Source organism: Helicoverpa zea, chromosome 12 (genome assembly GCF_022581195.2).
Source record: "Helicoverpa zea isolate HzStark_Cry1AcR chromosome 12, ilHelZeax1.1, whole genome shotgun sequence".
Lineage (NCBI taxonomy): Eukaryota > Metazoa > Arthropoda > Insecta > Lepidoptera > Noctuidae > Helicoverpa > Helicoverpa zea.
The window spans coordinates 9,791,877-9,818,766 of NC_061463.1; the positions used below are offsets into that span (position 1 = coordinate 9,791,877).

General features: G+C 37.3%; 1 protein-coding gene and 1 long non-coding RNA gene across 3 annotated transcripts; both read right to left on the reverse strand.

Annotated features, from left to right (window-relative positions):
• On the reverse strand, positions 1–26,890 carry LOC124635208 (85/88 kDa calcium-independent phospholipase A2). 2 transcript variants are annotated; one of them, XM_047171032.1, is made up of 16 exons: positions 26,741–26,890; positions 26,452–26,662; positions 25,736–25,826; positions 25,335–25,502; positions 23,832–23,963; positions 19,945–20,113; positions 18,416–18,469; positions 17,018–17,459; positions 16,545–16,718; positions 15,592–15,860; positions 15,153–15,296; positions 14,636–14,768; positions 9,096–9,241; positions 1,240–1,355; positions 938–1,154; positions 1–682 (listed from the first exon to the last, which is right to left on the reverse strand). In XM_047171032.1, the coding sequence occupies exons 1-16, from the start codon at positions 26,751–26,753 to the stop codon at positions 666–668; spliced, it is 2,496 nt and encodes an 831-aa protein (XP_047026988.1). In that variant the 5' UTR covers positions 26,754–26,890; the 3' UTR covers positions 1–665. The 2 variants fall into 2 exon arrangements, with proteins under 2 accessions (XP_047026988.1, XP_047026989.1); XM_047171033.1 differs by lacking the exon at positions 18,416–18,469.
• LOC124635212 lies at positions 11,381–13,812 on the reverse strand. Its single transcript, XR_006984977.1, has 2 exons — positions 11,627–13,812; positions 11,381–11,534 (listed from the first exon to the last, which is right to left on the reverse strand). It is a non-coding gene; the product is annotated as an uncharacterized LOC124635212 (long non-coding RNA).

Here is a 26,890-nt window from a genome sequence, read left to right on the forward strand (position 1 = left end):
TACAGAAAATGCAATATATTATGGCAATTTATAAATAAGATGTGGAATACATTAAAATGTATAAATTCCTTTAAGGAATGCAATTAAAGATGAAGTATATTATGTCAAGAATAATGTATTGTGGGAATGCTATATTATAATCACATTTGTCGACTAAAGTGTGTAGCAACACTGTAATTAAAATACAAGTGTTGCCATCATGAATAATTAATTTATACATGCAGATAGTATAGGTTTAATCATAAAAACAACAATTTCATACAACACTTACAAACTACTAGTAAATAAAAATAACAGAAAAATATATTGCACATTTAACTGTGATGTTTTTTCGAAAAATAAAGACCTTAGCACTATTATTTTCATGACAGAAAATCCGAATGATTTTTACGTCATATAAAAACTAAATCGTCATAAATGTCAAATATTCCTACTAGGAATGTGATAACAACAACAAATATTGTTTACTTTAATTGTTCTAGTTGTCAGAGCAAAAAAAAACAAAAAATACCTTATACATATAACTAAGATGTTTACTTAACTAAACCCTGCCAATTTATATAATGTCAGACAAATTGTTAAATATACATTCAATATTCAAATATTATGCGTATTAGTTAACTATAAGCTATGGTTTACGTACCCGTGTAGTTCTATCGTGCAGATCAATTTTTAGATGTTTCTGAAACATAGACAACATGGTGTTTGCACATGAAGTATTCTCAAAGCAAACTATCATCTTACTTCCAGAGATATGACATAGAAGTCTCATTTCAGGCATGCCTGACGATTCTAGACTGAGTGTCGTCACAAAGTAGTCAACTAAGACGACTCGCAATGAAAACTCAAAATCCATTCTCAAATAGTCTATTTTACTTTAAATTAATAAAAATCTCAGCATTTCTGAAAATAATAAGTGTAATAAATAGGTACTTACGGTCATCCCGAAGCAAGGCAGCGAGTTCATTGACCCTGTCCCTGTGCGCGTACATGTAGGCATGCGCCTCCCACAGCATGGTGACGAGCACGTCGTCCTGCCGCTCGTCCATCGCCACGTCGCGCGACATCTGCGGCGCGAAGCGGTAGTACGGCACCCCCACCGCGCTGCACCACGCCCGGGCCCGGTCCACCACGCGGCCGTCTGACTGAGTCGCCTGGGGATTGTATCATGTTTGTTTATATACGGTGGACCGGTAGTACGGCACCCCCACCGGGCTGTAAGAATTAAGTAATTTGTACCTGGTCGACCAGTAGACCTCCGATGGCTGATAGTCCCCAAGCCAGTCGCGCAGTGTCCCACAAACTCTCTGGTTTGAACACATCTATGTCTTTTAACTTCGATACTGGAATTAGACCTGAAATAAAGAGAAAGAACACATTCGTTATAAATAGCTTTTTATATGATACTGCAGGGAAAATTAATGTGACTTCTTCGGGTCAAGGCCAACAAATGGGTCAAAGGTTCAATAGTTTGTTAGTATGATAATGTGAACCAATCATCTCAAATATCTCTCAAGAGTAGGCTAATTCGGTTAAAACCGTTTCAATACCTTGCATTACTTATTTAGAATTTTAGCTTTTTGTTCATATTTAAATCGTGGTGGCCTAGCGGGTAAAGAACTAGCCTCTCGAGTATGAGGGTGTGGGTCCGATTCCAGGTCAGGCAAGTACCAATGCAACTTTTCTAAGTTTGTATGTACTTTCTAAGTATATACAAATGTTCGATGTTTGATCTAGCGACCAAACTGTTGACACGTACATAAACTCACTCTCTGTTTAATTTGTCAGTAATTCAACAAATATTACTTATTAAGTTATTAACATCAGTGCTAAGTAGCAAGTTATACCTAGTGCAGTGAATTATTAATAAAAACCTTCGAAAAGTGTTCAAAACTTCAAATTAAAGGTTTTTATACTTCGGCCGTTCAGAGAATGCGTTCCTGACACCTATCAGTTAGTCACGACTAGTGATGGGCACAACATAACACTGAGTTCGTTACCGTTCCTTCAAAATGAACCGCCGCATTATTTTAAGATTATTTTCGTTTTAAATTGGCGGAATCATTTGTTTTATATTTTAGTTATTTAAGTGGAAACCAAAAAAGGTCTTCTTCTTCTTTCTCCTGCCCTGTTCCCAAATATTACTTGGGGTCGGCGCAATATGTCATTTTCTTCCATTTTCCCCTGTCACTCGTCATACTGACACTCACTCCCTTCCTATTCATATCATCTTTCAGGCAATCCATCCATCTTTTCTTAGGTCTTCCTCTTCCTCTCCATCCATCTACATTCATACTTAGCACACACTTTGTTGCATGCGTATCATCCCTCCTCATTACATGTCCATACCACGACAATCTTCTACTTCTCATCTTTTCTGTAACTGGCGCTACTTTCAGACTTCCTCTAATGTAATCATTCCTCACTTTATCCATTCTTGTAACACCACACATCCATCTCAGCATTCTCATTTCTGTTACATGCACTCTCTTCTCGTCCCTCTTTTTCAATGCCCAACACTCCGATCCATACAGGACGACAGGTCTAATGACGGATTTGTAAATTTTGCCCTTCAGTTTGAGGGGCATCCGCGGGTCACAAATAGCGCTAGTTACCTGTCGCCACTTCATCCATCCAGTATTGATCCGATGCGTAACGTCCCTGTTCACCTCACCGTCACTTTGGACGAGTGAACCAAGGTACCGGAAGTCGGAGCAAACTGGTAGGGGCATGCCGGCTAGGGTTATGGTCATGGGTCCCGAAATACCGCCAAAATCACAATGCAGGTATTCGGTTTTACTCCTGCTCACCTTTAAACCCACTGTCTCCAGTCTCAGCCGCCATGCCTCCAGTCTACTCTGGACCTCTGGCCCACTCTCCCCCACCAGAACAATGTCATCGGCGAAAAGCATACACCAGGGTGCCTCCTCCCGTATATCTGCCGTAAGCGCGTCCATTACAAGCAGGAAGAGATACGGGCTGAGGGCCGACCCCTGATGTAAGCCAACACCTACACTGAAGCTGGTGGTAGTGCCCGCTGCGGACCGGACTTCTGTACGGCATCTGCCGTACATCGCTCGGATCAACTGCACATACTTCCCTGGTATACCTTTCTCCTCAAGGGCCCACCACAAAACCTCACGAGGCACCCGGTCATATGCCTTCTCGAGGTCAACGAACACCATATGCAGGTTTTTGTGTGCACCCCTGTACTTTTCGCACAATTGGCGAATACAGAATATAGCGTCCGTTGTACTCCGACCAGGCATAAAACCGAATTGATTTCGTGCGATATCACTCTCTTCTCTCAGCCTCCTTTCAATAACTTTCTCCCACACTTTCATACTATGTGACATTAGCTTTATTCCTCTATAGTTGTTGCAATTCAACACATCACCCTTGTTCTTAAAAATGGGCACCAGGAAACTATTGCACCACTCGTCTGGTATAGTTTCCTCTTGCAACAACTTATTGAAGAATAAAGCCAGCCATTTCCATCCATCCATCTTTAATAATTTCCACACTTCCACTGGTATTCCATCTGGCCCTATCGCTTTTCCATTTACCAAAAAAGGTAATATTCATATAATAAAATTGTTTTATTTATTCTTTGTTACAAGTACATTGAATTGAATGTGCGAACAGAATATTAATCAGACTCCGATTTGCTTGAGGAGGTGGTGTCTTCATCATCATCTTCGCCTACATGTATAATTATATTATTATCAATAACAGAATCAATCCTGATATCTCGGTCTAACAAAAGCCGGGTAATCAAATAAAAACAGATCGAAAACACTTGAAAAACGTGGTCTATGCGCACGAAACGACAACGGACGACTGTTTTAGCGTCACAAAATGGCGGCCCATAACGCCATTTGGGGTTACCATTTTTAATCTAAGTATAAAAATGCGGTTTGGTCATAGTTTTATTTTTATATTTCATAAAAGTTATAATTAAGTCTTATAGTCCATTATTTTCCAATTCTTAAAAAGAAAATCAAAACGTATTATTTTATATTATAACTGTATAAGAACAGATTACGATACTTGCCTGTTATTTTTAGCACAGCACTACAAAATATAAACCGCTGACATAACCTTGTAATAGCGCAGTATAGATTTAGAAAAATATTGTTTACCAAGTTATTTGACACTCAGTTTGGCACAAAATTATACCATTCATTGATTATTGATATAATAATGTTGTTTTAATGCTCCTCAATTGTTAAAACGGTAAACAACCAGCAAAAATATTTTTATCGTAACTGCAACGCCATTGCAAAGTTACGTCGTCAGTTCAATCGCGACGTGTCAGGAACGCATTCTCTGAATGGCCGAACTATAGTGCAAAATATAATAACGAACAAAATATTTGACAACTACCTGGCGAGTAAATGACAATCAGTTTTTTCGCTCGGTGCAAGTAATTCGCGCGGTTACGTGGAGCGCATAAGGGCGCGTACTGCGTGCGCCTACAATATATGACTCAACCGGTCGCTCGCAGCGGTGATTAAGCAACACAGACGCGCCAACGTATTTTACCTACATAATTTTTCTCTTGGAGGACTACACATCTGCTTGCCTTTAAGTGGCACATTATTTTAACAATTAATATGTCTTCAAAAGAGGCGAAATGGGGATGTTGTAATACTTTAAATGTTCCTGACGAGAAATCTATAGCGTGCAATACTTGTGGAAAACTTTACCACTACGAATGCGTATCACTCACGGAATCTCCTAACAAATCCGCAGTCCCTTGGAAATGTCCCGCTTGCTTAATTTGTTCCTCTAAATCCGGAAAGAAGGACTCAACTCCGATACGAAATATTTCTACAACCAGAGGCAATAAAAGAGTGGCCGTGGGCCCTCCATCGCCGTCACTGAAATCACCGTCGCCAGCAAGACAGCAAGGTAACGAGGAGCTTCAATGCATGATCCAAGAAATAATGGAAAAAGAATTAAATAAAATACTAATTCAATTTAATAAAACGACCGAAAGTACAATCAGCAAGGAATTACAGAATATCAAAAAAGACATGCAAGAAATTGTAGAATCGATATCATTCATGAATGATAGATTTGAAAAATTTGAAAGTAACTTGCTGTCAACCACAGCACTTGTTGGGAGACTCGAATCAGAAAATACGGCTCTCAAAAATACCGTCAGCGACCTCACTATGCGTCTCACGAACTTAGAACAACAGTCAAGGTCAAACAACTTAGAAATTCAATGCGTTCCTGAAAAGAAGACCGAAAATATCTATGAAATTGTTACCAAAATCGGACAGGTTGTGAACTGTAAAATAGAAGAAAAAGACATCCTACATTGTACCCGTGTGGCTAAAGCTAACCCATCTAACACCCGTCCTCGGTCGATCGTTGTACAACTATCCTCGCCAAAGTTACGAGATCAAATCTTAGCCTCAACGATAAAATACAATAGGAACTCCAAAGAAAAGCTAAACGCTGAAAACCTGGGATGCATCGGCCACAAAACACCTGTGTACATAGCTGAACATTTATGTCCAACCTACAAAGCTCTTCACGCAGCATGCAGGATTAAGGCAAGGGAAAAGGGCTACAAGTACGTATGGGTCAGAAATGGTAAAATTTTCGTAAGGAAAACAGACGAAGCTGAATCCATACTAATTAGGAGTAATAATAGTCTTTGCAAAATTGTATGATAATATTCTATTCTTTTTTTTTTAAACAGTGCATGCTTAAAGATTTACATAATATAAAATTCACTCGTTTAAAACTATTCTACCAGAATTGCAGAGGTCTTCGAACAAAAACACATAACTTTTATTGTAATCTCTCTTGTTCAAATTACGATAATCTTAACAGAAACGTGGTTAAACTGTAGTGTGTCCGACGGCGAGCTATTTGACGACAGATACATAGTTTATAGGCGAGATAGGGAATCGTCTGGATTTGACAACAACAATAAAAATGGAGGTGGTGTATTGATAGCCGTCTCTAAGAAAATTAGTTCGAGGCGTATTGAATCATTTCAAAGTAACTGTGAAGACCTCTGGGTTACAATAGATGTATCAAGTAACAATGTATCAAGTCAAGTTGCCCTCTGTGCTGTATACCTCCCGCCACCTGTATCTATTACAAGACTTGACCATTTTATTGAACACTGTAACAAAGTCTTTGACACTTCAACCATGCCTGTTTGTATAGTAGGAGATTTTAACTTGGCCAAAATAGACTGGCAGTCGGATCCAGGTACCTATACTTTACCTGCTACATGTCTACGACTCCTTGACCTTATGAATGTAAATAAACTTACTCAATACAATACTATAAAGAACTGCTCAGGGCGTATATTGGATCTAGTATTGACCAACACGTCATCCTGTTTAGTATCGGAATCCATCTATCCTTTATCCATCATCGATATATTGCACCCTCCCCTTGATATAACTTTATCATTCCCGAAAGAGAATAGCTTATCATACAACAGCCAGACCACGAGACCTAACTTCTATAAAGCGGATTACGAGCAAATTAACAATTATTTAAATGAGCAAAATTGGCATCAGCTCTTTGCAGAAGCCGTCAATGTTGACGAAATGCTTAACATTTTTTACGATATCCTAAAGGATGCCATTCAGAAATTTGTGCCCAATTGTAAGCCATTAAATAATCGGTATCCCACATGGTTTACCAAAAATCTTATAAGGGCACTTAAAGAGAAATATAAATTAAGGTTACGATACAAGAAATATAAAAATCCACTAGACAAATTAGAATTAAAACTCATTACACAGCGATGCCAGAAATTAGCCAAAACTCTGTACTCAAATTACACAAAAACTTTAGAGGATGAAATAAAAACAAATCCAAAAATATTTTGGAAATATATAAAAGACAAACGAGGTGGTTCTAGCCCTTATCCCTTAACTATGTCTAACGGGCATGTAACGACATCCGATCCCTCAACCATCTGCGACCTCTTCGCCGATCATTTCTCATCAGTGTACGCCACTGATGATGAAAATATGACCATCAATTTAGACTCCTCTCTACTACAGTCATTACAAATCAATGGCCAATGTTTAACAATTCCAACTATCGATCACGATGGTTTGTGTAAAAAACTGAAATATTTGAACATAAACAAGGGAGCGGGTCCAGACGGCATTCCCCCCATTTTCATATCTGCTTGTGCATCGGCTCTTACAACTCCATTGTACTATATTTATAATAAGTCATTAGAGTCAGGCCAGTTCCCGCGCGAATGGAAGAAGGCAAAGATTGTGCCAATACATAAATAAAAAAATAATGAACTTATTGCTAATTATAGGCCAATTTCCATTATTTCTTCCTTTGCCAAAGTCTTTGAATCTCTGATTTGCCCTTATATACAACAACACACAGGGTTATATCTTAGCAACCGACAACATGGCTTTGTGGCACGTAGATCTACATCTACGAATTTGACATCGTTCATGGAGTCTATAGTGCAAGCACTGGATGTAAATATGCAATATGACGTCATTTACACAGACTTTAGCCTTTGATAAGATTTCACACAAAATCCTAATATATAAACTAGCAGCATATGGTATCACGGGTCCCCTTTTAGAATGGTTGAAATCATACCTAACAGAAAGAGAATTATTCGTTGTAATTAATGGTTTTCGTTCAACAAATCGAGGTATAAATTCGGGTGCCCCCCAAGGTTCTCACCTCGCTCCGGTCTTATTTAACATTTTTATAAACGATCTGCCGGAATGTTTCCACTTTTCCGACTGCTTTCTATATGCCGATGATCTGAAGTTCGCTAGAAGAATAGAGTTCCCAAAAGATAGCGAACTATTGCAAGAAGACATGAACCGGGTCATAGAATGGTGCAGTAACAATAAAATGCAGCTTAACACTGAAAAATGCTACCATTTAAAATTTACCAGGAAAGCTAAGTTTGTCAGTTCAGATTACTTCATAGAAAATAACAAGATCCAAGAAGTAACAACCATCAAGGACTTAGGAGTCACCTTCGACAGCAAACTAACCCTCCTGCCCCATATAGAGAACATAATTAAAAGAGCCAGTAGAATGTTAGGTTTTGTTATAAGAAACTCCAGAGAATTTAAGAGTGGCACCAAGATCCTATTGTACAATAGTCTTGTACGAAGTACTCTGGACTACTGTAGTGTTGTGTGGCGTCCTCACTACGCGGACCACATACTGCGAATTGAGCGGGTACAAAAAAGGTTCTTGTGGCACCTTGCCTACTCAACGGGTAAAGCTAAGCTTCTTAAATCCTACATCAGCCGACTCCAATACTTCAGGATGCACTCACTATCATCTCGTAGAGAAGCATATGATGCACTATTTTTGTTCAAACTAATTAGGAACCAAATAGATTGTCCCGATTTGCTCAGTATCCTAAGGTTTCGCGCTCCCTCGAGATATCCCCGCCAACCAATAACGCCACTGTGCCCACCCCTGAGAAGGACAGTGTTGGGTGCAAACCATGTTATACCCAGACTGTGCAGAACTATGAACAGCTATAGCGATGTGATTGATGTGCACAGTGACAGTGTTGGTCAATTCCGTAAAGCAATTTCTACTAAAATGCACTGTAATAGATAATTTTAATTTTATGTTTTTAGTATAATTTATTTTGTAACTCACTTTTCTGTCCATTGTTTTTCATAAAGTATCAGTTTGTAATATTCTATAAATAATGTACCTATTGTTAACTGTTACTATTATGCATGCTGTGTTAGCCTTTAAGTGATTATTATACTCGCACATGTGTTTTATCTTTTAGTTATAGTGATGAAAAAGTGTAATAATTGTTGGTTAACCTATTTAAATAAATAAATAAAAATATCTTAGACACCAATGGCTGAAAAGGTGAAGGAAAACATCTTGAGGAAACCTGGACTATATAAGTCTGAAATCACCAACCCGCATTGAGCAAGCGTGGTGATTAATGCTCAATCCTTCTCCGTGTGAGAGGAGGCCGCAGCCCAGCAGTGGGACGATAAAAAAGGCTGTAACAGTTCATATTTAGTTCACAAAGATTTTTGGTTAAATGATTTTTCTACTGTAGAATGAATAGGTTATCTTACCTGTACCACAAGACACGACTACTTTAAGATTAGTCTTCTTAGCCTCTTCATGTTGTCCCGTAGCTCTCAGCGCGAGATTCAGTTCAGTTAACTCTGTTAGCACGTCCAATGTTGGGTTGTTACCCATTAGACCGCCGTCTAAATATCTGTGGGAATAACAGGAATTTTGAGGACACAAATTATTGGTAGAATCACATTTTAATATTGTGTGTAATCTTTTGCGAATTCGATTAAACAATTACAATGATAAAGGATACAAAAATGGCACATAAACAGCATACGGCGTATGCTTTTGCGCAAATCTTTGCGAAAAAAATAAAGCACATAAAGTCATCTTTATATGTTATATTATTTGCGCAAAAAAAAACAATATGCACAACATCACTCAGTTTGCGCATCATTGCGCAATTTGCGCAAACCTTCCCACAAACATTGACTTTCAACTGCGTATGGACTTGTAAAATTAGAGTGTTAAACGTCAAAACTTCATGGACAGAAAATGAAACCTCTTTTACTTTTTTCTTCTTTGTTCTTCTTTTGTTCTGCACTTTTGTTTTAAAGCTGTCACTAGAAAAATGTCATGAAGGAAAAAATGGTATTTTAATTTATTGTTTATTGTAACTAATTATTTTAACTATGATTAAAAGCTTATAAGAAGACTATTCGCTTTGACTAAAACCCTGTCTGTGAGGCATTGTAAACATTGGTGACCCCGACGTGATCGCGGCCGAAATTCAAGACTTGGCGGCGTGGCGGCGGCGGCCGTGGCGTGATGACCATACCGGACTCAGCCGTTGTCATGCTCATAACGGAATGTGGTAGTGAGTGACGCGGTTTGGCCATAGGGAAGTACGCCCAATCTTAGTTCTATTAACTTTGGAGTCAGATAACCTCTAATTGAAATGCCTCAACCTACTTAATCTATGTAACGAAAGTTTAACCTCCTACTTTGAACTTCTTCTACTTGCATCTCGCTTAAGGACGCACCCTGGCATTTTCCAGATTCGCTGTGTACACCTGCTTCTTGGGTTCCTGTGGAATGCGCTACTACTGCTAGATATCTCTATTTGCTTGCTACAGCAAATGCTTGCTGTATCTTGTGCTGTGTGACCTGCTTTGCTCGCGTGCGTCGCTGACTGAAGTTCGTAGTCGTTGCCTGTGCGCGACTAGCACGGTTTGGCTTTGCTTTCTTTAACTTAACATACCGTGTCTAATACTGGAATAACTTATTTCTTGACGGCCTGTTCAGTTCTTATAAGCTTCCACTATGTCTGCTGAATTAAAAGCTCTTATTCGGCAGCGGGGTTCAATAAAGGCTAGAATAACTTTATTTGATAAATACTTAAAATCTGTTAAACTGATAGAAACTGATAGCATTACTAAACAAATCATACTTGAAACCGAGATAAAACTAACAAAATTTAAAGAATTGTTCACACAGTTTGATGAATTAAAAACTAAAATTGAAGAATTAGATCCCACACAGTTGGAAGAACATGACTTGATAGAAAGTGACTTTTGTTCTAATATTGCTAAAGCTCAATTGTTAATCGAAGATCTTAGCCCTACTGGAAATACGAACTATAATTCTTTAGCCAACTCTCAAAGTAATAAACAGGATAGCCACTATAGTCACAATATTAAATTGCCTACCATTCAGTTGCCTACCTTTGATGGAGACTATTTGAAGTGGATGGAATTCAGAGACACTTTTGATTCATTAATTAACAATAATGACAGTATTTCTGAAATAAATAAGTTTCATTACCTTCGTTCTTCATTAGTGTCAGGAGCGTCTAATGTAATTAAGTCCATTGATTTCACGGCTACCAACTATAAATTAGCGTGGACTATATTGACTGAACGCTTCGATAATAAAAGGATAATAACTAATAACCATCTAAAAGCTATTTTGAATTTCGACAATATAACTAAAGAAAATTACAAATCTTTGCGTTACATGATAGATTATTACTCTAAAAATATTAGAGCCCTGTCTTCTTTAAATGATCCTGAATCCCGCTGGGATATTTTACTTGTATACATCATGGCATCAAAACTAGATGGCGCCACAAGTCGCAAGTGGGAGGAACATAGGAATACTATTACCACTGCTCCAACAATTGAGGAATTCTATACCTTTTTAAGAGACCGTGCTGACGTTTTAGAAACCGTGCAATACACTACTAATACTAATAAATCTGATAAACAATATTATTCTAAAGATATTAAACAAACCAAGTCACTTGTTTCTTCTAACATAAATGATAATAAAAAATGTGTTGTATGTTCACAAGATCATTTACTATATAAATGTGAAAAGTTTAAGAATATGTCTGTAGATGCTAGATTTAATGAAATTTCCAAGCATAAGCTTTGTCATAATTGTCTGCGTCCTGGTCATTTCTCCACTCACTGTAATCATCACTCTTGCAAATTCTGCAATAAAAAGCACAATTTATTGCTACATAGATCACGGTCTAACACTGACAAGGCAAACTCATCTGTTGACAAGATTTCTGCAATGTCACCTCCTCAAGAAGCTAGTTCTTCCCAGGTAACTTCTACTATTGCTTTGTTTAATCCTGTGTCACACTCTGTGGCAAAACCTGGGCAGATCCTGCTATGCACTGCTCAAGTCTGAGAATTATACGGTTAAAGCTCTCTTAGACAATGGAAGTCAGTCTTCATTCATTACTGAAAGATTGCAGAGAAAAATGAACTTGTCTTGTTCCAATACAAACATATCAATTGCTGGTATAAATAATAAAGTGACTAATACTAATAAAATGTGTAACATAAAACTTAAATCGCGGATTAACTTATTTCAGACTAATGTAAAATGTCTTGTTGTGCCTCAGATTACTGGCACATTGCCTAATTCCTTTATTGACTCCTCTGATTTGAACTTTCCTAAATCTATAAACCTAGCAGATCCTACCTACTATATACCCTCTGAAATAGACATACTGCTAGGTGCTGATGTTTACTGGGAAATTGTTGATTCTAAACAAATTAAATTAGGAAAAAATAAACCTACACTACAAAAATCTAAACTGGGTTGGCTCGTTTCAGGCCCGACCGGTGTGAGATCTACTCCTTCTATTACTACTCATTCTAACTTGAGCACAAGGTGTTTTGTGCAGCTCGCATCCGAGAGTTCTAATGAAACTGTTGCTAATACGATTAGGCATGACTGTCATGCAGATGATCTATACACTGGATCAGACTATGACGAATTAACTACTACTGGCTTATCTCAGGACTTCAGTAAAGAATCTTCTGTTTTAGGATTGAAATGGTCACCTAGCCCTGACATTTTGCACTATTCAGTTGAAACTAAATCTACTCCTAAAACAACGAAACGCTCTATATTATCAAATTCATGCCGAATACTTGATCACTTAGGTCCCTTATTTGCTTGCACCATTTTACATAAAATCTTATTACAGAAACTTTGGTTACTTAAAATCGACTGGGGTAATGAAATCCCAACTGATATTAAAAGGTCATGGAAAGAATTCTATAAAGAATCTGAATATTTCACTCAGATACCTAGATACATTTTCTGTACTTCTCCTATTTATATATAGGTCTATTGCTTTTCTGATGCTTCACAAGAAGCATATGGTGCATGTATTTATCTAAAGTCAAATAACAATTTAGGTGCTTTACTTAGTGCTAAACTATATTCCAAAGTCCTTCATTCTTTAAACCTTAGTATTTCACGCTCAGTATTTTGGACAGATTCAACTATAGTTCTAGGGTAGTTAAAAACTCCACCTAGAACTCTTAAAACTTATGTAAGTAACCGTATTGAACAAATTCGAGAATTATCTGATCTACTTGGCGTCATGTATCATCTGAGTAAAATCCTGCTGATATGGCGTCCAGGGGCATTCGACCACGGCTTCTCTATAATAATACTCTTTGGTGGCATGGTCCTTCATTTCTGACCAAGCCTGAAGATGAATGACCCCAACTTAAAGCTACTTCTTCTACCTTGCCTGAAATAAAAATAAGTTTAAATATCCAAACTATTACAACTTACGTTGTACCATTTCAAAATTAACTCCGAACTATATAAACTACAAAGGATATTTGCTTATGTACTAAATGTATAAACAACAGTAATAGGCTGAGTACTAAACTTAATGGTGTACTTACTTGTTCTGAGTTGAACAATTCACTGGAACTATTAGCTAAGGTGTCACAGAGAGAAAACTTAAAAACTTTGTAGGTGCTAATAACGAACTGAAAAGGCTGTTCAGAGAAAATGAGCGGTTGATTAGCGACTACGCGGGCGGAGCAGGCATACAATTTAAACTCTCATCCGCATATGCACCGCATTTCGGGGGAATCTAGGAGGCCGGAGTCAAAACGGCCAAATTCCATTTAAAACGAATAGCGGGTAATTCTAGTTTAACCTTCGAGTTATCTACACTCTTTGCACCAATTGAGGCTCTCATGAATTCGCGTCCCATTACTGCAATGTCAGCTGATCCATCCGATCTTTCCGCACTTACTCCTGGGCACTTTCTTGTGGGTAGACCGTTAACCTCGCTGCCATCACCCGTGACTGAGAAGATTGGTATCAACCGGTACCAACTTATTGAGCGCCTACGGCAACACTTCTGGTCTCGTTGGGCAAAGGACTATCTAGCCACTCTACAGCAGCGTGTAAAATGGCAGCGAGAACAGCAGCCAGTTCGTGTCGGCGACTTGGTCTTCGTATTTGACGAGCACCTACCACCCGTGAAATGGCTTATGGGGCCGCATTCAGAAGCTCTATCCTATATCTCTATCAGGAACTGACGGTGTTTGCAGGGTAGTCGACGTCAAGACAGAGAACGGCGTCATTCATAGGCCCGTCTCTCGACTAGCCCTACTATAGTTCGGCCATTCAGAGAATGCGTTCCTGACACGTCGCGATTGAACTGACGACGTAACTTTGCAATGGCGTTGCAGTTACGATAAAAATATTTTTGCTGGTTGTTTACCGTTTTAACAATTGAGGAGCATTAAAACAACATTATTATATCAATAATCAATGAATGTTATTACGTCGTCAGTTCAATCGCGACGTGTCAGGAACGCATTCTCTGAATGGCCGAACTATAGATTCCCATGAGCTCCTTGGGGAACATGTCCCCAAGGGGGGGGAGGATGTTAAACGTCAAAACTTCATGGACAGAAAATGAAACCTCTTTTACTTTTTTCTTCTTTGTTCTTCTTTTGTTCTGCACTTTTGTTTTAAAGCTGTCACTAGAAAAATGTCATGAAGGAAAAAATGGTATTTTAATTTATTGTTTATTGTAACTAATTATTTTAACTATGATTAAAAGCTTATAAGAAGACTATTCGCTTTGACTAAAACCCTGTCTGTGAGGCATTGTAAACAAGAGCCAGAGAACCCTACGATATATTTATTTATTTATTTAATTTTACAGATAGCTTACAGACTAATAACACAATTAAATTATATATGTAAATGATACATGAAGAAATATGTACGACTTCTCGATCGCTCCATGCCTTACCTGCCTGAAGCCCTAAAATACGAGGGTGCAGCACCCGTGGCCCTGGCAGCTTGCCACACCAACTGTTCAGCAGGCGGGGGCGGCGCCGCCAGGGATACCACTGACGCCTGATCACCGGCTTCTGCGTGAGGACCTAGGGACGTTTTAAAGTGGTCAAAATATTTTCTATACTTTCACTGGTGTTTTCGTATTTTGAATAAATATTAATAAAACTATCCTAGTAAAAACAAAAAAATCATCCCTATCGCTGGTGTTTTAAGGTAAATAGTTCAGGAAGTCTATAGAACTAATAGTAGGTACTTTAAGTTTTAATCCATCTGCAAATTAGCCATTTACTGGTCATTCACAGATTGAGTACATTGATGTTTTTATTTTTAAATGTTCTTTTGTAAAAAACCTCACAAATGTGAAAAAGCAATGAAAAAAAAGAAATGTAAAAATGTGTTAATCAATAAACAAATGGATACTTTAAATACTGCTATTGATATGTATAAACAAATAAAAACACAATATTTACTTGTGGTTCCATTGTGGTCATCAAGAATCTCTTGCGCAGACTTGTAGTTCCTGAATATGTGTAAGTCAACTGGTTTCCTATCGGCTAGTACTGCTAAGATCATCAGCTTTGGATGTTCTATGTCAGCCATTACTGTCTCGGTACCTGATGAACGAAATTCAACCTTATTACAAGGACTTAATGATGATTTTTAAATGATTCCGACGATAGAATAAAATTTTTAATGAAATAAGGTTACATATAATTTGGGTGTTTTCGCGAGCACTATGTGTAATTAACAGTAATTGGAATCATTAAAACATTATTGTAAAGTACACTAATCCACATTTAAATAACAACTGCTAGGTGTGACTTTTCCATATGTACAAAAAAGGGTCAATTTTTGCGCGCGTATTGCTGTCTTTTTGACAAAAGTACATCAAAAATATGTCATACTAACCTAAACAGTCCTTCAGTATAGTTTCCAAGGCTTCCGAAGGATAAGGCCTCATGCCAACAAAGGCGAATTCTTTCATCCTAAAGTAGAGTCTCTGACAGTCTCTGAGCGACTTCCCACTGGCTAGGGCCAAGGCCAGAATGCCTCCCGTACTGGTGCCTGCTATCCAGTCGAAGCAGTGGATTATAGGTTGGCCTACAGCTTCTTCTAAGTTTATTAGCACTTGGACTAATACTAGGCCACGAATGCCACCACCGTCTAGGCAGAGTAACCTGGAATAGGGAAGAAATTGATAAATATCATGAATACAATTGCAATTGCAACATGAAAATATAGTGATCGGGAAGATCCGACATTTCTTATGTGTCTATCGTATATTGCTTATAGCCACGGAGGGAGGAAAGACGCGGAGATGACATGAAGAAGGTAGGTAAAGGTATGAAAACCAATCTGTCAAAGATTGGTCTTGATTGATTGGTGTTTTTTTTTTGTTTTAAAAATAATGGGCGGGTTGCATATAAGGTGTTTAAAGGCAGAGCTAGTAAAGTACCTCATCTACATTTTGGCGCGCTATTTCCTAAGAAGATTTTCCGGTATGACATCTCCGCTAGCCATTTCGTTCTCCATGCATTAACCTAATATCTATTTACATAAGTTTGACTAGTCATCGTTACTAAACTAGTTTAACGCAAATATCGACGGTATATTTGTTCAGAAAATATGTGACTTGTCAAGTCAGTACGTGACAGTCAGACAGTGTCTGCTATATATTTTAAGATTTACATAGATTTTGCCACATATTAAGCCAAGTTTTGAAATAAAAAGTTATATCAGGATTGTTTATCTTTAGATAAGTGCCTACTGTATACATTTCATTCGCGTCCAAAGACCAAAACCTATTTGTTATCTGGAATAAAAAAACAGCCTTAGCGAAACTACAATTCTATGTATCTCACCGTCCCTGCTTCTGATTAGTATCGTAACACGCAGCTCTCTCCATGGCTGCGACGGAGAGCATCTGGCTGACCAGGTCCCTGGTGGAACTCCTGGCGACGGGAGGAGGTGGCACTCCATTGTAATCACCTCGGGCTGAACATCCAGGACCACAGCCTGATACTTCAGGAGGACATCTGAAGAACGAAGTAGGTAAATTAGCCCAACAAAAAACACCGAAAACTAAAAATTAGGAACTTCCTCCTTTTTGAGAAGTCGGTTTAAAAAGGTCAATTGGACAAGGAAAATTGCAACTTCTTTTACTTGAGTTTTTTTTAAATACCCTAACTATATGCAGACGACTTTTTTTGAGAAGAAAGATGCCTGAGAAAAATGAGAGATTGGGCAGTTTCTTTGAGTTTGGTTAAATTAATACTTGCTATCAAGGTTTAATTAGCCTGATTAAAGGTATAAAGATCAACAAACAGTATCTCACCTTCTAGCACCAACAGCATGCAAAACATACAGAATCTTATCATAATTGCTGCTCGACATCTCCGTAGGCAGAATATGTCTCGCCGTATTGCCCATATTATTCTTTGCTTCTAAATTAGCACCAAAAACAATCAGCGCTTGTACTATTGCTATGTTCGTTTGTTTAACTGCCAAATGCAAGGGAGTGTTCCCTTCATTGTCCCCTATAGAATGTTCAGCCCCCCTTGAGAGTAACGCCATAGCGCATTCGAGACGACCTCTTAACACCATGATGTGTAAGGCCGTCCTCCCATCGAAGTTCAGAGCGTTAATATCGCAGTTTTTGTCGACGAGTGCCTCAATGACTTCCCGGGATATGGCCCAGTGGATTGGCGTGCCTCCGTGTTTCATGTCCTGTTGGTATAGTTTCGGTTGGTTGTCGTGTAGCAAGTCGCCTACTATGCCTGGAAATACGAGGTAGTTGGTTTTTATTTGAAGGTTCAATTATAGTACCTGAAATTGATTTAATTTGGGCTCTAAATAAAAAGGTACTACGTCATGCTTTAAATAATTGAAAAAGAAAATCTTTAAAATTAAATAGAATTGACTATGTATAAAATAATTAATTTAGTAATTATTAACTGTGAACGGAACATGGACAAATTAATGTGGTTATGACTGTCAATACGTAGTAGGTATTTTAAACAATTGCGTATAGTGATTTCCGTTTCACATTATAATTATTGTGTTGATCCATTCAAATCAGAATTAAAGACTTTGTTTAATTCTATAGAAACCTTTATATATTATTTAAACACAGATAGTTCACACGGCACCCATTCCTAAATTAATCACATAGCATAAAGTAATACATCAACCAACACCAGATTATTTTAAATTCCAGCACACATCTCGCAAAAAAATAATATGGCTAGTATACACAGTGCCGACGGCTGTGCCGTTTATGCTGAACGCACCACTGGCATATATGTACCTACAAGTAGGAAATTTATTGGGACACCTTTTTCGCACATGGTAACTTAGCCCCATGATAAGTTATTAACAAGCATACTCATCACACAAATGTACCGTACCGGGAATCGAACCCACGATCTTTTTTTTCTCCGATGGTACAAATCATCAAATGAGTCCAAGAATCCCGCTGTGGGTTAGCAGCGGTGAGGCAGTGTCAGACTTTTACTGACTAAAAATCATCGTGTTCCTTCGTAGGCTTTTTATGTACCAGGATTGCGGTAACTCTTTCGAACAATCCCGCAGCCACGGCAGGCCTTGGCCCTGCTGGACCCCGCTGGGGTTCGAACCCGGGACTTTAGGTTCGGCAATCCGGTGAATATTGCGCCACCGCCGGCCGGCACTGTATTTAGTAGCCTTTACAAAGAACATATTTTAGACATAATACCTGACAGTATTGTAGCAGATTTTCTAAAAGCCGTCATGCTGCTATCGGCACGAGCTAGAAATAGGGCACAGAAAGCATAAGCAAAATATACAGTGGGTCAACGAAGTTGTCTCAAATACCCGTTGAACTACTGCATATAGTTAGACTATGGTTTTAGCGTGACAAGGAAAACTAAAGGAAAAACTGTGAAAAAAAAACCATAACCATTAGACACAAGGAATTGCATTATATAGCTATTAAAATATAAATAAAATAAAAAGTAAGCTTTTAGAAGTTTCTAATACTTACATTTACCTGTCAGAAAAACTCAATGTCAAAGGACAAAAATGACATTGAGAAGTTCAAAATGGGGTATTTAAGTGCCTGACCACTGTTTTTTAAAACACTACTGTCCATAACATTACATTTAGATCTGCAAAGATACACCATTAGGAGCAACATTTAAGTAGCGTTCAATAGCATTTGTATTCGACATGGCGTTTCATCATCATGCATGCTGTTTGAACACTTAAATACCTCATTCTAACGCCACCGACTAACTACTTTTATACGCTCAACAGAAATACTGAAACGCCACTCAATTTTAAGGACAGTTCAAACTTCATTCTGTATCTGTCACACTACATTAATTGCTACAAAAAAAACTGATTCCAAAATTCTTTCTAATTGTTGTTTTGCTTACTAGAAACAGGCACAGGAATTTGATATGCAATAATGTCTAAATATAATCTAATTTCTAAATTCTCTAGTAAGCAAATCAGCAAATAAAGTCCATTTCACGAAAGAATACCCGAAGAAGGAAAATTGTGGAACTATAATCCTACATCCTACATCCTACATATATTATAAACGTGAATGTTTGTGAGAATGTATGGATGTATGTTTGTTATTCAATCACGCAAAAACGGCTGGACCGATTTGATTGAAATTTGGTATGTAGATAGGTGATACCCTGGATTAACACATAGGCTACTTTTTATCAACACACCACGCGGGCGAAGCCGCTGGCGGAAGCTAGTATATTATATTTTTGTACGTATTTACTAAGCTACCGCATAGACACTAGCGCTGCGTCTGTGGGACTTCTTTCGTGAAATGGACTTAACATAGAACATTGGAAATGGCCGTTAAAGTTAAGGTGCATCTACACGGTGCAAGTTAAAATGCGCAAGTGACAAGTGACAAGAGCACATGGGTGAGTATTTTGCTTTGGTACATGCGCAAAAATGTTTACAGTCGCTGGATCCGCACGATTTTTAAATGCATGTAACCTACGCATGTGCCTCAACATGCGCAAGCTACTTGTACTCCGTGTAGACGCACCCTTAAATAGCGCTTGAGTAATTCGAGGCAAGCAGAATAATATGTAATACAATAGTTGTAAATAATGTAATTTTAAAACAGTGTTAAGTTCTTAGCTGTCGTATTAGTATAAGTCCTGTGAGGATTTAAGGTGTTTTCAATAAATAAATAAGGCTTGCAAACATGACACACAAATCACACCATCACCTAGAAGTGTCAAACAATACCTGGTAACAAGCTGGTAGATCGTTTGGCAGCTGTCAGATTGACATCGGCGCCTGCCAACATGAGTGCGCGTACGCAATCGGGCGCGTCGGCCAGGCATGCTGTATGGAGGGGGGTGTAGCCCTGCTTGTTGTAGACGTTGAGGGAGGAAGGGCTCTTGCTGGCCAATGCCTGGTGGAAACGATGAGATTAACGTTGGATTTCTATATGCTATCTATCTATCTATCCGTTTATTTACGATTAGGGATTGAATTTTGTCGTTAGGTCAATATCAATTATGGATATCAATAGATGGATAGAATAGAAATTCACAGTTACGGAGAGTAGGTACAGATTCTATAGTACAAGTGAAATAAGATTTGACTGTCTCATTTTATTCCGTGTTTGTCATAAAAAAATAGTATCTATTTCAAAAAATGATAATAAACAAAGAAAGAGAATCCCAATTTTCTGCGGTTTACACTCTAATTGATAATTTATCTTGCATCCGTGGCGGGGTTAACGGATTAAGATAGAGTCAGTACCTAAGTATCCTCAATGCAATATGTAAATGTAATACAATACTGGAAATGTAGTTTTCGACTATGGATTGTGACACATAAGGATTAGGTGTATATTCTTGATAATCACTGCACTATACTTCGGCCGTTCAGAGAATGCGTTCCTGACACCTATCAGTTAGTCACGACTAGTGATGGGCACAACATAACACTGAGTTCGTTACCGTTCCTTCAAAATGAACCGCCGCATTATTTTAAGATTATTTTCGTTTTAAATTGGCGGAATCATTTGTTTTATATTTTAGTTATTTAAGTGGAAACCAAAAAAAGGTAATATTCATATAATAAAATTGTTTTATTTATTCTTTGTTACAAGTACATTGAATTGAATGTGCGAACAGAATATTAATCAGACTCCGATTTGCTTGAGGAGGTGGTGTCTTCATCATCATCTTCGCCTACATGTATAATTATATTATTATCAATAACAGAATCAATCCTGATATCTCGGTCTAACAAAAGCCGGGTAATCAAATAAAAACAGATCGAAAACACTTGAAAAACGTGGTCTATGCGCACGAAACGACAACGGACGACTGTTTTAGCGTCACAAAATGGCGGCCCATAACGCCATTTGGGGTTACCATTTTTAATCTAAGTATAAAAATGCGGTTTGGTCATAGTTTTATTTTTATATTTCATAAACGTTATAATTAAGTCTTATAGTCCATTATTTTCCAATTCTTAAAAAGAAAATCAAAACGTATTATTTTATATTATAACTGTATAAGAACAGATTACGATACTTGCCTGTTATTTTTAGCACAGCACTACAAAATATAAACCGCTGACATAACCTTGTAATAGCGCAGTATAGATTTAGAAAAATATTGTTTACCAAGTTATTTGACACTCAGTTTGGCACAAAATTATAACATTCATTGATTATTGATATAATAATGTTGTTTTAATGCTCCTCAATTGTTAAAACGGTAAACAACCAGCAAAAATATTTTTATCGTAACTGCAACGCCATTGCAAAGTTACGTCGTCAGTTCAATCGCGACGTGTCAGGAACGCATTCTCTGAATGGCCGAACTATAAATACCGATAAATGACCGTTGAACCCGTGTCCATTTAAAAAAGATGCAATTGTCATGTCTAGCACTATCTATATCTGTGGCCGTCACTTTACAAGTTAACATTAGATTAACACTCGGACTGAGTCACTAATTTACTGACGTCTGATAAGGTACGATTATGTGCTTGTAAACTTGGTTTGTAAAAGTAACAAAAGATTAAAGCTTGTGGCACATTGTAGCAGCACGGCAACAGCACGGCAGCAGCACGGCGTCGCCTCGAATTAAGACTACGGCTAGCTGTCAGCGCGCTAACCACGCGCTGTCCGCTCGCCGCCGGCGCGCCGTTGGCGCTCCGTTGGCGCGCCGGCCGCGCGCCGGCCGCGAGGTGTAAGCTTGCTTTCACCGCAAACTCAATATTATTTTAAGACGATTATGATTGATGTTATGATTGAACACGACGCAATGACGTTGTTTCGCTGCCGGCTCGGAGTAGGCGCGCAATTAGCACGCCGTCGGCGCGCTGTACGCATGAGGACCGCTCGCTTGCAGCACGCGGGCGGCGAGTCGAGTTGTGTGGAAGCGGCAAGCACGCTGACTGCTCGCCGTTGGCTTTTTTATATTGACATTACGAAATATCTTATAATATACACGATTTAATGCTCTAAATTGAATGACACCTTAAATGCTGGTGTGGAGCCATGCTGTTGCGGTGCCGCTATAATGTGCCATAACCTTTAAGCTATCAAGGAGGTACATAGTAGTGTCTGTTTTCCCCAAATTTGTAGAGATTTTGACAAAAATCTTTAGATAGGTTAACATCCAACAAGTTTACTGCTTCAAAAAATATTCTAATTTAAAAGAACCTGTAAATGGTCTATATTGTAGATATTGATTTGAGTTTAGTACTTCTAACAGCCTATCATTATGCAAAGGCATAAATTAATACGTAGGTGTGCCTACGTCATTCAGGCAGACTTTGAAAGAGAATAAGATGTTAGCTGACGTATAACACAAATAATGGATTATCTTACTTTGAATGCGCGATTATTGATAACTTCATGAGATGCTCATAAATGTAGGTAGATACTTGATTTTCGTCAAATAACTTTGGGCCTCTGAAGTTAGTCATTTAAAGCCACGCACATGCGTATAAGTAGGTACTTATTTAGTAAATTTTGACTTTTACACTATCTATAGCCAACTTCGGACTGTGCTTACATTATGTACAGTCGAATGGTGGACAGTTTTTTAAATAAAATAAGTAGGTAGGTATGAAAAACAGTACCGTATTAATATTGTACTAAAAGTTTTTGTCGGATTTATTGTGACCCAATTTTATCATATCTATTTACTTTGCTATCTTTGTTTATGTTTTATCTGAAAGCATGTTATTGACCAGTGATAGGGATGCCTATGTATCACGTCATATTAGGCCACGATTTCATTCCTAATGAATTATTCTCGTAAGAACTTTCTTACAGATCATATAGTTAGAGCATTTCTGAGTATATGTGTAACTTCCAATTAAAAGATATAATAAGTATACAAACTCTAGAGATAAGTAGCTTACTATCTATAGAATTTGTTTGTAAGTTTACGTAATATAGTAGGAATTGCAGTACTTAAACACAATTCTTATCTTTTGCAGAGATTTTAATCCATTTAAAAGTCATGAATTTCAAGAGAGAATGTATTTAAGTTTTAACATGGCGTGACACATATACAAGACAAAGGTTTTTCCTTCTCTTTGTGTACAATTTATGTTAAATTTTATTATAATGCCTTGTCAAACTCAGTATTTTCAATAACTAATAAAACAGATGCAAATGGATGCTAAATCTTCCACGCGTGAGATCAGCTTTTTTTATCCAATGTTGCCTTGTAAACTCAAATCATATCACACCCATTTGGACAAATTCCAACGTTAACATCAAGTCAAGAAAGTTCTATTTAAAACCAGAAAAATATACATTTCAATGACATTCTTGGGTGCGAGTGCAGGGCTGCTGTGCAGACCACGTCCCGCCTAATCGCATGTCCACTGTGCCCTGAAACTTGCTCGCGGGAGGACTTAATGAGCGCATCCGGCCGTGCTCTCGCTGTGGCGGCATATTGGGCTGACAAAGTGTAGTCTCACTATAAGACATGTCATCGACACGAAAGAAGAAGAATGACATTCTAATCTGTATCATAGGTATATCATAGAAATAAGGTCGCAGATCGTGAAACATGTTAATTTAAATTAGCCCTGTAAAACCAACATGATTAATGTGAAAGTGTAAAAATAGTAAAATCAATAGGACTTACATTAATAATTTCTTTGTTGCTGGCTGCTGCATAGTGGAACACTGTGTTACCTTCAAGGTCAATTACATCGAGCGAAGAATTCAGAGAGACTAAACTTTGGACCATACGGACATTGCATGATTTTACAGCCACCTGAAAAAAACGGGAAATTATTTATCACAGTTTTTATTTATTTACCTTCGTGGGGAGAATATTTCACGTGTCCAAATATAAAGTTGCATTTTTTTTGTTTCAACTTTCGTCAGTTTTCAATCTATCAGACAGATGATAGATGAATTTTTTTAAGTATCCCTCGACAAATGAGCTGTCTAACACTAAAGTATATTTCCAAATCGAACCAGGAGTTCCCGAGATTAGCCATTTCAGCCACACAAGCAAACACATCCTCTATTATATTACCATTACTAAATAGACTACTTATTCTAAATATATTCGCCAAAACCTTGTCAGATTCATATAAATAGTATCAGCCAGTCATCATTACGAATGAATTGAAAGAAGGAAATAAAAAAAACATAACAATAACACATAAGTACAATGATTCCCAGACAAGTTCTACTGAGTCATTACAGTTTACATACATAGCTAGATATTATTATGTATGTATAAGTCTTTAGATGAATCACAGAGGCTGACCTTTGTACTTCAGTGTATAACTATGCAATGGCTGGGAATATACAATACGCTCTAGTTACTGAACTATTTCAGTGAATCAGTTATATATTTTACTGTAAATTCATGGTTCCTTTAAGAGTAAAATAATAGTACATTCTACTTAAAAATAATATATTTAATTTATGAAGTAAATTACTGCTTTAATCGTCTGGAAATTATTTTATTTCATTTGATTCCATGGAGATGGGAAGGTGCATAGTTTGAATCCCTGACCCACTTACTGAAAAAATTCCTTGACATAGACGAATTCCATAAAAAAGGAATTCCAAGATGGCATGACTCAATGAAGCTTCCTTCGATTAAGGAAAATAATTGCACAAATATGCTTATATTCTTAACTAGCCGTTTTCCCGCGTCCCGTGGGAGCTACTGCCCGATAAAATATAGCCTACGTTATTGGCAGATAATATAGCGTTCTAATGGTGAAAGAATATTTAAAATCGATCCAGTAAACAAACAAAGTTTTCCTCTTTATAATATTAGTATAGACAAGTGACCTCCAATGACCCCATTATGAATAACCAAAATTAATCAGCTTCAAAACAGAGTAACGCCAGTTTTTAAAATTGCTTTACTTCTTCTACAATAAACAGAGACTGGCTGTTTGGAAATCCCAAAGAACTATGGTACTTTCCATAGCAGAATAAAATATGGTTTGTTTCTCAAGTATTTCGTATGCAGCATTTTAATATTAAAAAGAATTTGAGATATTGATGCCTTCATTTGATACAAATATTTCGTCTTTTATGTGTTAGCAAGTAGGTATAGATTGCCATACATATAATTTGCAGACTTACGAAAAATTACTTTATTTATTTATTTACTTACCATTAATGGTGTAGCTCCAGTCAAAGGATCAATGCTATCAATATGTTTCTGGACCTCAGGATCATTGAAAAGCTCGCTCAGGCCGAAGTGAGCGACCATGTGAGCAATCGTCCATGATTGGTGTTCCGATAATGTGTCACACAGCTTCTGGAGTATCGCTACTGTGCACTGGAAATATATGTTTTATTAGATTCCTTTTTTTAATTATACAGAGTGTAGTTTATGTCAACAGACGGCCAGTTGGCCCGCATGCTATATGAAGGTGTTTAGCTGAAAAGGAGGCTATTGTAACTGGCCTTGAACATTGAATTTGCTGCACAAGATTGAAAGGATTAACAGGATGTTGTCATCGTTATCATAGAGAAAAAATTCAAAAGTATTTTTAAACATAAGAAACTCACCTCTTTGGTAATCTTAATAAATATAGGTATTCTTTCTTTATATACTATAAATTTCTCCTCAGCTGACTCTAAGGTTTTTGCACGAAATAGGCTGAAAATTAAATAAAACTTTAAATACACTTGGAAAAAAATTGATGTATAAAAAAATAAGGACATTTATTATTTGATTTTGAATTTAATTAATCCGAGTTATTTTTAGTGATTATATTACTGGATTATCTTGATTTATTTGTATAATGACAGTGCATAATATTATGGTTAGTACAATACAGATATTAGTAGGTTGATAGAATTTAAGTATTTATTGTAAATGATGACATGTATTATTTTTATTTATGATTAACTCATGATTAGAGAGAAAAACATGTTTCTTCTTACATAACATGTTTCTAGTGCTCATATTATCTTCAGTCTACTAACTACAAAGATTAGTAAACTACAAATCACTCTGAAACTGTTATCATTTTAAGATTACTATAACATTTAATTATAAGTATCTTTTAACTTTATTTAAAAGAAACCTCCTTTTTATAGATGAATAGCCTGGATATTCCAATTTCAAACCAAGGCATACCATGTCTTAGTTCTTTGAAATTAAATTAATTTAATTTGAATAATATTCTCATTGTATATAAGCAATGAACAATGCCAAAAAGATGAAAAACAATTGGCAATTTAAATAAATCAATGAGTCAAACCCATTAATAATATCTTACCTGTACATCTGATGTAAGCTCTCAGTAAAGGGTTTATGAAGTACTATTTCGTAGTATTTCTCTTTAGTATTTTTGCCGTCTGGGGGATTTTTTGGTCCATATAGTAACATCGAATCTTCACGGTAGTGTATCGGCCTTGAAATGTAGTTGTCTGACCGCACCTCTATCACTTTGGTCGGAGCTTCCTCCGTGCCCAGGAGACCACGAAAAACTAACAAATTGTAAAAAAATAAATATCTGCTCACAAGCAAAAATTGAAAAATAAGCATTGACGTACAAAATGACTTACTTGAATTCAGCATTTTTTATGAAGTGATCCTCTGTTTTCTAGGGAAAACTATTTATTTAATACCAATTTTATTTGTATGTATTGCTTACACAATTCACATAATACAGGGGCTGAGGTCAGCCAGCTGACGTGAATTCTGATTGTAAACTG

Bases quoted from the DNA above. Each gene is read 5' to 3' on its own strand.
- LOC124635208 (XM_047171032.1), bottom strand. The intron at 25,827-26,451 runs GTAAGATATTAT...TTTAATTTTCAG, and splicing joins AGCTTACATCAGATGTACAG to CCTATTTCGTGCAAAAACCT. The intron at 16,719-17,017 runs GTGAGATACTGT...TTCGTTCTTCAG, and splicing joins CATGCTGTTGGTGCTAGAAG to ATGTCCTCCTGAAGTATCAG.